The sequence below is a fragment of the Elephas maximus genome, chromosome 9 (assembly GCF_024166365.1).
Source record: "Elephas maximus indicus isolate mEleMax1 chromosome 9, mEleMax1 primary haplotype, whole genome shotgun sequence".
Lineage (NCBI taxonomy): Eukaryota > Metazoa > Chordata > Mammalia > Proboscidea > Elephantidae > Elephas > Elephas maximus.
The window spans coordinates 74,661,895-74,676,637 of NC_064827.1; the positions used below are offsets into that span (position 1 = coordinate 74,661,895).

At 42.2% G+C, this 14,743-nt stretch overlaps 1 protein-coding gene across 21 annotated transcripts in view; it reads right to left on the reverse strand.

Moving 5' to 3' along the window:
* DENND1A (DENN domain containing 1A) overlaps positions 1-14,743 on the reverse strand; it is a 568,035-nt gene that overhangs the window by 182,878 nt on the left and 370,414 nt on the right. For all 21 annotated transcript variants that reach the window (XR_007518642.1, XM_049895674.1, XM_049895683.1 and 18 more), the window contains one exon: positions 911-1,036. Coding sequence is in view for 20 of the 21 variants with exons in the window: in XM_049895674.1 (XP_049751631.1) it covers positions 911-1,036 (126 nt within the window). In the remaining variant the exon portion in view is untranslated. The remainder of the gene's footprint in view (positions 1-910; positions 1,037-14,743) is intronic.

Consider the following 14,743-nt stretch of genomic DNA (forward strand, 5'->3'; position numbering starts at 1 on the left):
AGGGTGAGGTGTGGCTGCCATCACCTACTTCCTCCTCTGGATGAAGGGAGCAGCCTCAAGATCACCCCTGTGCTTCTGACAGAAAGGGCTGCCAGAAAGGTTCCCATCCAAAATTTTCTCTTCCACAGGGTCCCACGGGTCCCCAGACCAATTTCTCCATTCTTCCGAGTCATGAGGCCAAGAGTAGGCCAAACAGAGGGCCTGAGAGAATTAGTACTTTCTTTGGTTTCAGGGAAGACCTGACGTCTTTGTATCACACGATCACTAACCATCTTGTAAGGCAGACAGGGGATGTGAATGAGTCAACTGAGGCTCAGAGTGGTAGAAGTGCTGTGGAGGTGGGTAACATCATTTCCCAGCTCCCGGTGTGCTCTGTAGTCATTTATACTATGACCACTTGCAGGAGCCTCTAAGAAGTGAATCTCCAGGCTGCTTTGTGTTCTCTAGTGTGGAGTAGAGGTTTCTTTAAAGGAAAATAGGAACAGCATGGGCTTTGAGACCATCTGGCTCCCTCCACTTGTTAGCACATCATTTCTTTTCTCTGAGCCTCAGCCTCGCCATGTGTAAAGTGGAGATGACCATTGCTACCTCAGAGGCTTACTGTGAATCCTCAATGAGAACAGGTGTGTGAAGGGCCTGGCACTGTATCTAACAGGCAGTTGGTACTTAGGATGGGCAGGGGTATCTGAACATTCACGGTAGCAGTGAACATTTCTCATATGACACTGTGGCTTCCTTGAGCTGAGAGGCACGGCAAGGGGAGGATGCTCTGCACCCCCTAACACACACACACACTGCTTCTAGGTGAATTCAGCAACCAGAAGAATCGTGGGACTTCATGTGGGCCCTAAGGTATATTTCCTAGCCCTGACCAAACATAAACTCTGTAACATGCCAAGAGGCTACTTACCGGCTCAATTTTAAGAGCATTTCGGTAGCTACCAAAGAACGCAGCCTGGGCCTTGAGGAATGCTCTGGCCACCCCATCACCAGTGGTTGTGGAGACCTTCTTTAATCTGCTCTTCAGTGAAGAAATCTGTGACAGAGAAAAAAGATGTACAGGTTGAGGACAGGGTTGAAGGAGGATGGCTGTCTAAGCCTAGCACATATCCAGTGTTACAAGATCCCCTGAAGACGGGATTGATTTAATATCTCAGCTACTGGCAGAACAAAAATGCATTCAATATTAGAGCAGGTATTACTTCCATTAGAGCATGTCTAATATATATATATTTTTTCCCCCTGACCAGGCACTATGTCCCAGATAAGTTCATTTACATACATTTCTTTTTTAAATTCTTTCAATAGTCCTGTGAGGAAGGGATTAGTGTTCCCATTTTACAAGGAGAAAGCAGTCTCAGGGAGGTTAGGTTAAATGCCAGGAAACAAACTCAAGAAGTAGCCAAGTTGGAAACTGAATTGCAGTCCTATTCTCCAAAGGAAAAGGGGCAACTTACAGATACATGCTCAATAGGTTAAAACAGAATGAACAAGAAAACCAGGGCAATGGGAGAAGAAGAAGAACCAGGTACACATTTAGGGTACAAATGTAAGCCATAAGGTCCTTACATGGTAGCTAGAAATAGGTTGCAAATTTGACTTTAGAGTCTCCTAGTGGCCCAAGCTAAGAGGGAAATAAGAAAAGTTATGAGAATCCCTGGGTCCATGTATTACAAACTAATCATTTGCTCAGATGAACATGGATTTCTCAGAAAATGAGAACTAAGAGACTTTTCCTATGAGTCTTCGATGTAGGAAAGTGTGTGATATGATGGCTGTTACCCTCAACATCAAAGACAGTATCAAGCTTCCTAGACTGTTTTTAACATGTCCTTCATTATCGTGGGATGCCATGCTGTACAACTTTAGGGGACCATCCTCACACTGTATTCCACGTGAAAGGTACCCTTGGAATTGTGCATTCATTCACTCCTTATCAGTATTTCGCACATGCCTAGGACTACGTTAAGGTGTTGAGAATTCAGTGGTGAGCAAAACCTGACATGGGTCCTGGCCTCATCAAGTTTACATTCTAGTGAGGAAAATACTAGCACATATGACATTGCTAGTATGACATTTTTAGTATGAATGACTGATGGTTATTTTTCTGGGAAGATGATCCATAGCTTTCTTCAAATTCTTAAAGGTGTCTGTGAGCCTAAGAATATTAAGAATCACTGACCTGGGAAGGACTGAGGGACTCTACTTCAGAAACCCTCCATGGATATTATTCTTGTTACCAAGCTTCTGATAAGGGATTTTAATTTTTTTTTACAGTTTACTGAGATATACTTTACTCATAACGTTAAACAGCCACCATTACTATATAATTCCAGAACTTTTTATCACCCCTCAAAAAAAACCCTATGCTCATTAGCAGTCACTCCTTAACCTCCGCCAACCCTGCCCGCCTCCCCTATCCCCAGCCCTAGGCAACCACTAATCCATGTTCTCTATCAGTTTGCCTATTCTGCACATTTCATACAAATGAAATTATTTTATGACTGGCTTCTTTCACTCAATACAATATTTTCAAGGGTCATCCGTGTTTTAGCATGTATTAGTACTTCATTCCTTTTTATGGCTGAATAACACTCCATTGCATAGATGTATCACGTTTTATTTATCCGCTCATCAGTTAACAGACATTTGGCTTATTCACACTTTATGGCTATTATGAATATGCTACTATGAACGTTTGTGTATAAGTTTTTGTATGGAGACAGCAGGGATTTTGAGGCAAGAACCTGAAGGACCAAAATCTTATGCTGCCAGATCTTATGCAATGAAGATAGCCTGAAACGACATACGAAGCCATGTAGCACAGTGCTTAGCACACAGTAAGCCATTAATAATGTTAGCTGACTCTTGGAAAAAAAAATCCTATGCTGTGGCTAAAGGGGCCTGCCATCTGCTTGGACAGTAAACTGAATGAAGGTGGAGTGACGTCCTCTGATATGTCAGACGCATAGGAGGGAACCGGAGTGGGGGGGGGTGGCCTTCCCATTTCTGCTTGCAAGTGGCCTAGGAAAACAATGTCCTTCCGAAAGCAGTTTGGAGTCTGTGTCAACACCTGGGTATAAAGAACCAATTTATTGTGACCCCTCCCTTCTCAGGACACAAAGCTCCAGCGCCACTGTGGTGAGGGCCCACGGAGGAGCAGTGCAGGCCATGCTCAGCAGCTGGCAGTCTCTGCCATGGGCATTCAACTTGGAATAAAAATGAGAAAAAGAAACATGCTTTATTTAAATGTTAAAAATACTGTCCACCCTCCACTCCCAAATAATAAAAATCCCACCCCTCTCAGGGACTAGGGTGACATTTCCATCCTTTGAAATGGCGCAAGCCACTGTCACTCTACCTCTGACTCCTCAAAGGCCTTGGGCCACCTGTGCTGCAGATTATTCCTCACTTAACCTTCCCTGGCCTTTCTCTTTCATTCGGGAGGTGTTTAATTACCTCGGATTCACAACGCTGCACTTCAGGTGAGCCTTTCCTAATGGCCTCATTACCATTTTACCCAAAGAAGTAGTCGCTGATTTGTAACTTAACAAATACAGAGTGTGAGCCTTCCTGCTCCCCCAGCTGGTCTGAAACCAGCCAAGTGGTCCTGGGCTCTTGGTGCCCTTGTCACCACTTAGGCCAAGACTTCTGAAGACCTCTCTTCACCCTACAATGTGGAGAAGCTTTTGTCTTGACCTTTCAGCACTTCAAACTCTGAAACTTCAAGTAATGTGCGCACCTGAAAGCTGGTGATAGCATTTTGTCCTTTAAATAAAAGTGAGGGAAGAAAATATAAGGTTTAAAAAACCCACAGTCATACATCTAAAACTCACCTTGCCCTGAGTATTCCTGGGGCACTGGTCAAATCATTAACATTTGGTTAAAAAAAAAAAAAAATTCCATTGCCATTGAGTCGATTCTGACTCATAGTGACTGTACAGGACAGAGTGTAACTGCCCCAAAGGGTTTCAAAGGAGCAGCTGGTGGATTCGAACTGCTGACCTTCTGGTCAGCAGCCAAGCTCTTAACCACTGTGTCAACATTGAGTTAATCTGAGGTAATCTGGGGTAATAAAATTTGGGGTAAGAATAGCTTCCTCCTTTAATCAGGTATCATAGGAGCAAGACAGAAAACAAAGGAAGACAGTTTAAAATGGAATTCATCAGCTTCTCTCTGTGGCTCCCCTTCCTCTCCTCTGTGTCCTATCTTGGTTACTATATCATCAAGCCAAGTCTCCTGGCCAGATATCATACTCATATGATAGCCATAGCCCATACTTCTTCTCCTTCCCTTCCCACAACCACAAATATGCCCTGAATCTGCCCTTGCTCTCCATGCCCATGAGCTTGGCTCTGTGCTGCTCACCTCCATCCATCTTCTCGGGCCCAGATTGGTGAAGTAGTTTCCTAAGTGGGCTCCCTGCCTTCAGTTTCTCCTCCATGCCACGTATTAATTTTAACCATGCAAGGATGCTTTCAAATTCTATTTTACACACTTTTAATTGTCCTTTATCAAAAAAGCATACGTTACTTTTATAATAAAGAATTAATATTAGGTATTTTTCTTTGATCATCAAATTAAGCATCGGCTGGAGTTAAGGGAAAGGAGCCCTGGCGGTGTAGTGGTTAAAGCGCTCGACTGCTAACCAAAGGTCTGCAGTTGGAACCCATTAGCTGCACCACAGGAGAAAGATGTGGCAGTCTGCTTCTGTAAAGATTTACAGGCTTGGAAACCCCATGGGCAGTTCTCCTCCCCTGTAGCATCATCATGAGTCGGAATTGACTCGAAAGCGGTGGATTTGGTTTTAGTTAAAGGAAAGAGGGAATCCAGATGTCCCCCCGTCTGTGAAGCCTTCCCTGGCTCTTGAGACTGGGTTAATTTAATGATGGCCTGCCCAGTCCCTCTTGGACTGTGTAGGGTGTTCTACATTGAGTCATAGTGCTGCTTCTCCTGCTAGACTGTGATTTCCAGAAGGCCCAGCAGTCAGCACAGTGCTTGACCCAATGTAGTCATTCAGCACTTCCTTCTGAATGGAAGAACAGACGAGTGAGTGTTCTGACATGGTGAAAGGCATTTCCAACGGCTGAGCCGCTTTGCTTGGAGAAATATCTAAGATCATATTTGTTAGAGGGCCAGTAATTGATCATTAGAAAAAACTGGTCTTGGTGGTGAAGGACTGGGGGAGAAAGTGATACTTGTCTATTTTCCTTCTGCAGAAGTCCATAGCCAAGATGTAGCCCACCTTCCGAGAGCTTCCAGGTGAGCACCCACAGACCAGTCACCAATTAGCTTATTGCTGATTCCCCCATACATGCAAAGGGGTTCTCACATTATATATACCATCATACTACAATTTAGTCCTTTATATAACTAGAAGTTTACACATCTTCCTCCTCATTAGAATGAAGATAACACTTGCAAACACATTGGCACTCAAGAAATATAGGTTTATTTATCACTTGGTTGCAATTCGGGGGAAGGGAGGGCTAACGATGTTATATTATTCACCTCTGTATTCCTATCCCCTCCTCTTTCCTTCAGTTCTGGAAACTTAGTATCTTTCAGTTGCTTTCCCATTGCTCTGAGAGTAAGGACAGAAGTCCTAGCTGGCCTGCGAGGCTGTGTGATTTGCAGTAGTCTCTTTAAGATGTGCGGCTCCTGCATCCCTTCCATGTCTTTGGCCACACCTTCCAATCACACGGCCTTCTTCACACCCCAGGACCTTTAGATGGGCCAATTCCTCTGTTTGGAATGCTCCCGCCCACAGTCACTCCCTTGTCTAGAATTCAGCACTGTCCAATAAAACTTTATGCAGTGATGGAAATAATCTGTTATCTGTGCTATCCAACGCGATAGCTGCTAGCCACAGGTGGCTACTGAGTATACAAGATGTGGCTAGTGTGGCGGAGAAACTGAATTTAAAATTTTATTTAGTAGTACATGTGGACAGCGGCTACTCTGTTGGGCAGCACAGGGCCCTGCATCAACTATGACTCATTCCTCAGATCTCAGCTTGAAGATCACTTCCTCAGCCTGACTCCCAAGACTAGACCAAGGTTCCTCTGTTACACATTCTCATCGTACTTCTCCTTCAGAGACACACAGCAATGTGTGATAATGCATTTTGCGATGGTCAGTTAATGTCTGCCTCTTCTCTTAGCCTTAATGGTCTATGAAGGCAGGGACCATGTATATCAGTGCTAGCAGAAGCCCTCAACTAAGGACACATTTCTTCTAACAGTCTGGCTCAAGTTAGTCTGTAGCAGGGGGTCCTACTTCTCAACCCCTGGGAGTGGCATTATCGGACTTAAAAGTGAGTTTCAGAATCGGATTTAAAAGATCGTTTTTTTTTTTTTGACAGATCAGACACACAGCAGCTGGGGAGGGGGCAACTGAATCACGCTTTCCTTCCCCTCCTTAAAAAATGGCCTGTAAGGGCTGAGGCAAGTTGATTCTTCCTTTCCTGAATAAACCAGACATCAAGGCTTTGTTCTGAAATCCCCTGGGGAATGTCTGGGTCTGGAGAAGGGAGAAGGGGCTATTGACTTGTTTTCCTTTCCTCAGCAGCATGTACACGTTGGCTCCCTCTGCTACCTTCCCACTGGCAATGAAAAAATGGCCCCAGCTATTTACCTATGCTTCAGTTAATTCTTGCCTCAAATTTGGAGTAAAAAACTTTTGATATATAAAGGCAATCCCACCCCACTCTCTTTCCCAGTAATTGCTTCTGGAAAAACCAGGAATTCATCAGAAGAAAGGAACAGGAATTAGTATTTATCAAGCACCCTACTTGGTATCAAATGCCACAGCAGGTGTTTTCACACATAGCATCGTATTAAAATTTCAGAACAACTGGGCTAGGCAGGCACAGTTACCCCGACTATATAGATGCAGAAAGCAAGACTCAGCCTAATGTCACACAACTAGAACAGTAAGGGACAGAGGCCAAAGTCAGGGACAGAGGCCAAAGTCAAGCCCAGGTCCATCTTACTTCAACACCTACCTCATTCCATTAATTCTCACAGCTTCCAGGGTTTCTCAGACCAGCAAATTAGATGTGTCCATGATACTGGTTAATTTTTTCCCCTGACTTAATATATTTCCATTATTGCTTCCTCTCATTCCTTGCTTTTCTGCTTCTTTCTTGAGAACTTGGTTGTACCTTGACCTCGGTTGGCTTTAATTGCTTCTTCTGCATCCCATTTTCCCCTCCAAGGTCCTGGTTCTCTATAGGGGGCAGTGGCGGTATGCTAGTTACATGGAGCACCAAGCTCGAGGTAGCTATGACCCCAGGGGCCCACATCTCTGATAACTTCATCTCTCCTGACAACTCGTGGACCATGTTTAAGTCAGAAAGTTAGAGGTAAGTGTTACAAATCTAAGCAGCTTTTTATTAGACGAAAGGATCCATTTTCATTATGTGAATGGCTACTTTACTATATGCTATAATGGCTCTGTTGAGCATCCTACATACCAACTATCAAATCCTTTAGGATGACGTTCCTAGAGTTAAAGTAAAACTTAAAAACAAGAAAGGCCCATATCCAATATCTGCCAAATAAAGCTCAAGAGGAGGCCTGCACACCCTAGTGCACGCCAGTCCCCTCCCCCCCAGGTGTTTAATCTGACCACCTTGGCATTTTAAACTGCAAAACACAGTAGCTAGGACTCATGTTTTTCTATTTGTAAACCTCACTTTCCTCCAAATACTTTTTTTTTTTTGCCCAGAGGACATGAAATTGTCTTTGTTTTCCTTATACAACAATTTAGCTTTAACACACTACATGCAGATACACACACAGACGCGACACACACAATTAATGTAGCTAGACTTTCCTGCCTAAGCTTAAAGGAGGCTACAAGCTCTCAGCCCAAAGTAAATGTGTATTTATATTATTAGGTGGCCATTCAATAAAAAGATTATTTCTAACCACATATGTGCAAGCTCGTATGTACATACATGTTTTTTTTTTTTTATCCTGGGAGTATTTTTAAAGGATTCCCTCTCCCCGCCCCCAACACACACACCCATACTTCTGGCAGTTCAGGTTTAAAGGTCAGATTTAAACTATCACCATGTTTCACAATGCAATCTGTGCAGTGCTGCGTAATGAAATGGTTCAGTAAAGGTGCTCGTGGAAATTCTTTTAATTAGGTCTAAGGCTTTCCAGTTGTCAACATGAATAAACCAAGAAGCATTCTCTTGCAAACACAACACGCAAAATAAAAATGTTAAGTTACCTTTGAAAAAACAGAAACGCACTTGCAAAAGGAAAGTTATACGTGTTTCTGGCAACATAGCCTCCACCAATTTTTAAAAAATACCAATGTCTTTCAACAATAAAATGGATTGCAAATCAAAAATAAAGGGGTACTCTATTTCTAACGAAACAGGGCACTAATGCCTGGTTCTGCTGAAAGGTATTTGGAGGAAGACTAAAGTTCATCATAACTAAAAACGTTTATCAACAGACTAACAACTTTCTTCATGAGCAAAAGGTACTTTCGCATTTAAATACAATTAATTCTACAGATCAGTGGTATTTCACCCAGACAGGTGAATGTCCTATGACTCCCGAAAACTGAATGACTTCTATTAAAAATGGGTCAAGATGCACTCCTAAACTGTGAGAAAATAAATTTCCATTTGTTAAAGCCATCCACGTGTGGCATTTCTGTTATAGCAGCACTAGATAACTAAGACAGATGGCTACAAAGGTGTTCACAAATGCAAACTGGCCTTGAGGCCTGAAGTGGAATGGGTGACTCAGACGGCACAATGTAAACATGTAACAAACATATATAATAAATTCACGCATCAATTGATCAGTCAACAAATGTATCCCTAGTGAACTCCAAGCATAAGGGTACAATAACACACAGTACCTTGGTCTACTTGCGTTCAGACAGACCTGAGTTCAAATCCTGACTCAGCCGCTTGCTATTAGCTGGATGGCCTTAGGGAAGTTACTGAACCTCTTTTCTTCATCTATAAGAAGAGGGTAAAGTAGTGCCCCTCCCCACTTCTTACAGGGTTTTGTAGATTCAATGTAAAGATTTTCAAAGCCTCTAGCACAGTGCCTGGCACACAGTAGGGGCCTAAAAGATGGAGAATATTCTTCTACACTAGCCCAACTTCAAAGCCAAAACTACTCAAACCATTATTTTCGCATGGAAAAGAATAATGTGTTCACAATTAACATTTTCTAGGGCATCGATAACTGAAATGTCACTCATTACACTGAGCCTAGTGAATTTATTTAGTGATCCAAACTCAGTGTGTATTTGGGAGCTAATGAAGTGCTTGGTGTTTACAGAGATAAAAGCAGGATTTGTCCAAACAGCAATCCTGGGCTGAGTGGATATAGATTTCTGTGCTCAGGGATGCAGCCAGGCCGGATCCATGGTGGATCACATGGATACCTCCACACAGAGTGAGATATCTCCCAAGGGGATCCAGGCATCTCCAGCTCCTCAGGGGAGGAAATACACACACACACACACACACACACAGGAAGGGGGGGTGGGAAGTATGTATAATAGATGTGTTTCACAGTGTCCCTGCTGTGATGAACAACTTGATCCACTTACAGTTCCAAACACATGATGCATAAAAGAGCTGACAGAAATTCAATTCTTGCAAAGAAAAGCATCTGCTCTCTAGTGGGAACGGCCAAATATTAAGCAGTTTTAAGGCAGGGCAAAGACCTAGAGGAGCACACTTCATTATCTAGATAGCTAGGGTAAAGAAATGCAGGGGATTACAAACGAACGAAAAAGTAGCCGAGATTCCAAGCATTAATTACCCAAAGTAAAATGATTCAAGTTAAATCTTTGTTACGACAAATATTAAACCCAGCTGTGTTTATGTAGCAGTTGTGAAAAAGAAGAAGAAAGAAACCCGTGTACAATATCTGTGAGCTCTGCCAGTTAATTGAATTTGCTGGCAGCACTTCCTCCACCATGAGCCAAACATCCTCAAAGATAAAATGTAGCTTTTAAACAGACCTGGGGAAAACAGAATCAAGAAATTTCAACCAATAAAACACAACTCTTTACTGGTATAAAAGTAAAGTAAAATTCAGTAATGAAAGGAAGGAAGTCTCTTAAACATTTACTGCATTCCAAAGCTTGGAGTTGCGGTTTATTGCTGAGGTCTCTTCTGATGTCCCACTGCGCTCCTGCTCCAGCATCTTTAATGAAGTCCCATAAACTTCCATAACATACTCGATTGTTGACAAATCATACACACAACACGCTCAAAGCGAGGCTAACTAGTTCATGATCCTCCCTCCCTTCACTGCATGAAATTTACACGTCACTTAGTGGACACTGTCATGGAGAGTGCCCCAACACAGATTGGAGACCTACAAACAATTCCTTAAGAACGTGAGGGATGACTGGACCCTGGTGATACTAATAAGAATTCTCTTTAGCAAACTGTCTCCTGATCCCAAGTCCAATGTCAGTAGTTTTTTAGTGCGGAGAAGTTTTGGTTAGACTCTTTGGAAGCAGAGAAGCAACAAGAGGTTGGACCCTCCGTCTGGTTAAAGTGGCCACCAGCACACAGATCAGGAGTCTCGGGAATATCTTGGGCTCGCTGTAATGCAGATCTTATCACATCATGCTATACTTTAAAAATCTTTGTTGATTTCTTACTGCCCAAACTATGAAGTCCAAACTTGTTTTTATGACTGAAGGTCATTCTTACTCTGGTCTCTCCTATCTACTTTGGTCTCATCTTTTGTCCCTCCCAACCACATGCCCCATGTTCCAGCTGTACGAAACTATTAATCCCTGCCCACACACTGTGTGTTTTTGTTCACACCTCTAGACTCCCTGCATTCCATTTCCACCTCCCAGTGTGTTCGTCTCTCTTTTTCCAGGAATAGTGCCTATTTCTTACACATCTTGATGTCCTTATGGCCGAACACACTGAGTACGCACCCAAAAAAAACACTTTGGCTGAATGAATGATGGATGAATAAGCTCCACTCAGGAACTAGCTATAGAGCTGCTCATTTGGGACACTGTGAACTAGAAATGTCCAGAGGCTATAGGGGATGGAAGCAAAGCTGCTGGTATAAGGTCCAAGTGGGCAGGGGAGCAGCAAAAGCTGAGGCAGGTAAGGTAGGTAGAGGCTGGATTATAAAAGGCCATACTCAGGAGCTTGAATTTCACCCAGAGGGAAATGAGGAACCACTGAAGAGTTTTAAATTGGGGCGTGGTATTCATGTCCTGGAATATCTCTTCGTTTGAAGCATGGAGAATGGATTGAGATTGGAAGGGTAGGGGCAAGACTGGCAGTCCAGTTTATGTTAGCAATTCTACTCTACTAACCAGCATGTGGCCTCACTGAGATAAAGGTTCATGTCTTAACATCTCTGTATCCATTACACCCAGTATAAAGCCTGGCACATAGTAGGTACTCAGGAAGTGTTTACTGAATGAATAAACATTCTCTTAGAGACTTTAACAATATATGCATTAATGTGGCAGAAGAATCAAGTGCATGAGAGCACTAAGTCCACAAGACCTGTTTGCATAAAGATTTATATAAGATACTCAATATAATCAAAGCCTGTCCATCTCCCCAGTTGTCATTTTTCCCTCCTGTTGGGATTGGTTTACTATTAGTTTAGACATTTTCCTGAAGAACAGACTGCTTAGGCCAGACAGCCCGCCCACGAAGTCTGCTCTGTAGGACCTAGTTCTTTGCTTCTGGGATCAAATGCATTGTTGACTCACAAGGTAGCACTGCGCACCAGTTCCTGGAGGCCCCACAGCAGCATCTCTCAAATTGGAGATTTGTGGGCCTTTAGAGAAACTCCAGCCAATGAAGTCCTTAGCAAATGTCTAACAAGGCCATCTCTGAGCAGGTACTGCTCTCTTATCAACTGGCATGCTAAAGAGGAGAGGCAGCAAGTGGACTCTGGGCTTATTTGAATCTGGGCCTTTTTGAACCACTTTTGCCTTTGGACTCCCAAAGACATTTAGCTATGTGGAGTGATTTCTACAGCTAAAATTTAATGAAATTTTAATCACTCCTAAGGTCACAAACAAAACACTGTCATTCATCCAGTAAACATTTTTGAGTATATGCTGACCTCTGGGGCAGATATGAAGACGAAAAAGGAACACCTTTTCGTCCCTGACCTGGAGGGGTTTGCAAACAGAAATGATAATTCCAACGTAGCATGTAGGTTTGAGTTTTAGATGTAGCATGACTAGTGCTGTACCAGAAGAATGTGCAGCGTGCTTTGAGAATACAAAGGAGAGAGCAACTAACTAATGAGGGAGGGTCAAGGAAGACTTGATTCTAGAAAAACTAGAAAACTGATTGGAGTTAGAAGACACCAAAGACATGGTATGCAATTAGAAGGTCACTGCCAACTTTCTAGCTTTGTAGTATGGGATAGAAGTACAGGGCCTGAATCACTTGTTGGCCCTAACACAGATAACATGGGTATTTACACGTGCATACAATTTTGATGAACACAAATAAACAGTACATGAATTTTAAATAATTTTCAAATGTAGGTGTTAACTTTCATATACTGATAAAGGTGAAAACTGCTACAATCTTTTGGGAATGTTGGTGGTATTTTAATATATGTATCAAAGGCCTTAACACTTTGCATACTGATGATTCAGCAGCTCCACTTCTAGGAATTCATCCTAAGGAAATGATACAGAGAGTTGGCTACACATATGTCCAGCACACTGTTGGTTAAAATAATGCAAAACCAGAAATTATCAAGAGAAGATTGGTCAAATATATTATGGTATACGGACTGCTAACTGAAAGGTTGGAGATTCGAATCCAGCCAGAGATGCCTTGGAAGAAAGGCCTGATGACTTATTTCTGAAAATCAGTCATTGAAACCCTATGGAGCATAGCTGTACTCTGACATATATGTGATCACTGTGAGTGGAAATCAACTCTACCCAAAAAACCAAACCCACTGCCATCGAGTTGATTCCAACTCATAGTGACCCTATAGGACAGAGTAGAACTGCCCCATAGAGTTTCCAAGGAGCGCCTGATGGATTCAAACTGCTGACCCTTTGGTTAGCAGCCACAGCACTTAACCACTACACCACCAGGGTTTCCATCAACTCTACAGTAACTGGCTTTATATATTCGCACAGTGCAACAGCCATTCATATGTTAAAATATAAACATTTTAATGATTAAGATGACTACGATACAACGGTTTTCAATTTTTTTTACTGCAATGCAGAGTAATAAATATATTTTACTTTGCAAACAAGTATATACTTTTGTATTTTTAATTAAAAAGTTTATGAAACAATTCTTACTCATATATGATCCATGCTGATATTTTTAATTGAACTCCTTTTAAAAAATGACTCACTAAATTGATTTCGTGACTCACTAATGGGTGACTACTTGCAATCTGAAGAATATCATTTTTAGGTTGGGAAAGTAAAATCTCAGTGGCATTTAGTAATCACGCTCATCTTGGCACCGGACATGCACAGTATACCGTAGCTGTAGTGTATACTGGATTTCTTCTCTCTCTCCTCAAAAAGGGAACTCTACTTCAGAGATCTTGGCTTTTCCAGATACAGGTACAAAGTGGAAGTCAAATACTGAATAAATAAATAAAGGAATAAATGAAAAAGTTTCAACCCAGAAGGCATAGGTTGCTCATTCATTCACTTCACATTCACCAAATGCTCCTATGAAGCACGCACTGTGCCAGGGCTGTGTTCAAAGCCATGTAGACTCCAATGCTTAGTAGGGGAAGGAGTTACATAAAGGAACCTTATGATACAGTAAAACTATAAAAAAAAGTATGGGAAGAATGTGATGGAAGCCCAGAGAAGGAACTGACAAACTGAGAGGGACAAGAGTAACTTCACAGGAGAAGTAACATTTGAGCAGCACCCTATAGGACAAATAGGTTTCACTGGGCAGAGAAAGAAGAACATTCTAACTGGAGGGAATAGCATGTGAAGAGGCACAGATATATGATAGAGCATGAGGCATTTGGGGAATGGGATCATTCTCTGTGTGGCGGGAAATGGGGTATGAGTATTGAAGTGATAGGAGCTCAGGCTGAGAGGCTGACTGGGCTCAGCTTCCAGCTTGTGAAGAAGCTTGGATGCCACACAGTAGGACTGGTAGTGCCATACCCTGGCCTGGTGCACTGTGGGTGCTTCTTAAATGGTACTTCCTTCCCTTCCCTTCTCCCCTTTCTCAGCACCAGTGAACACTGTTCAATGTTGTTTATCTCTCTTTAGGTTCTTAGAAACCTCTTGGATAGTTCTCAAAAACTCTAGCAAGGAAGAACAAGAAGTTTACGTGGTTTTAAAAATGTATTACTAAATTGTGACTTCTTCTCCAAAAAATATTGAGAACACAGAGAAACTATAGTCCTGGAGACATACAGTGCATAAGGCCAAAAGCTGACAGAAGGAAGGAAAGGTAAATGTTTTCCGATAATAATATCACAGAAAATTTGGAAAATAAGAAAAGAAAATGTTACTTATAACTTTACTATCCCAATACACCTCTGTGGCAATTTGGAAATGCTTTTTAGAATCTTGTATTGGGTGTTTTTTTTTTCCCCCGTTACAGTCACAGTATATATACCATTTAATATTCTGCTTTTTCTACTAAATTGTATCTTTAGCATTTCCTATATTGCCCACATTCTTCATAGCCATCATTTTTAATGGCTGTGCTCCATTGCATAGTAGTAGGATAGAT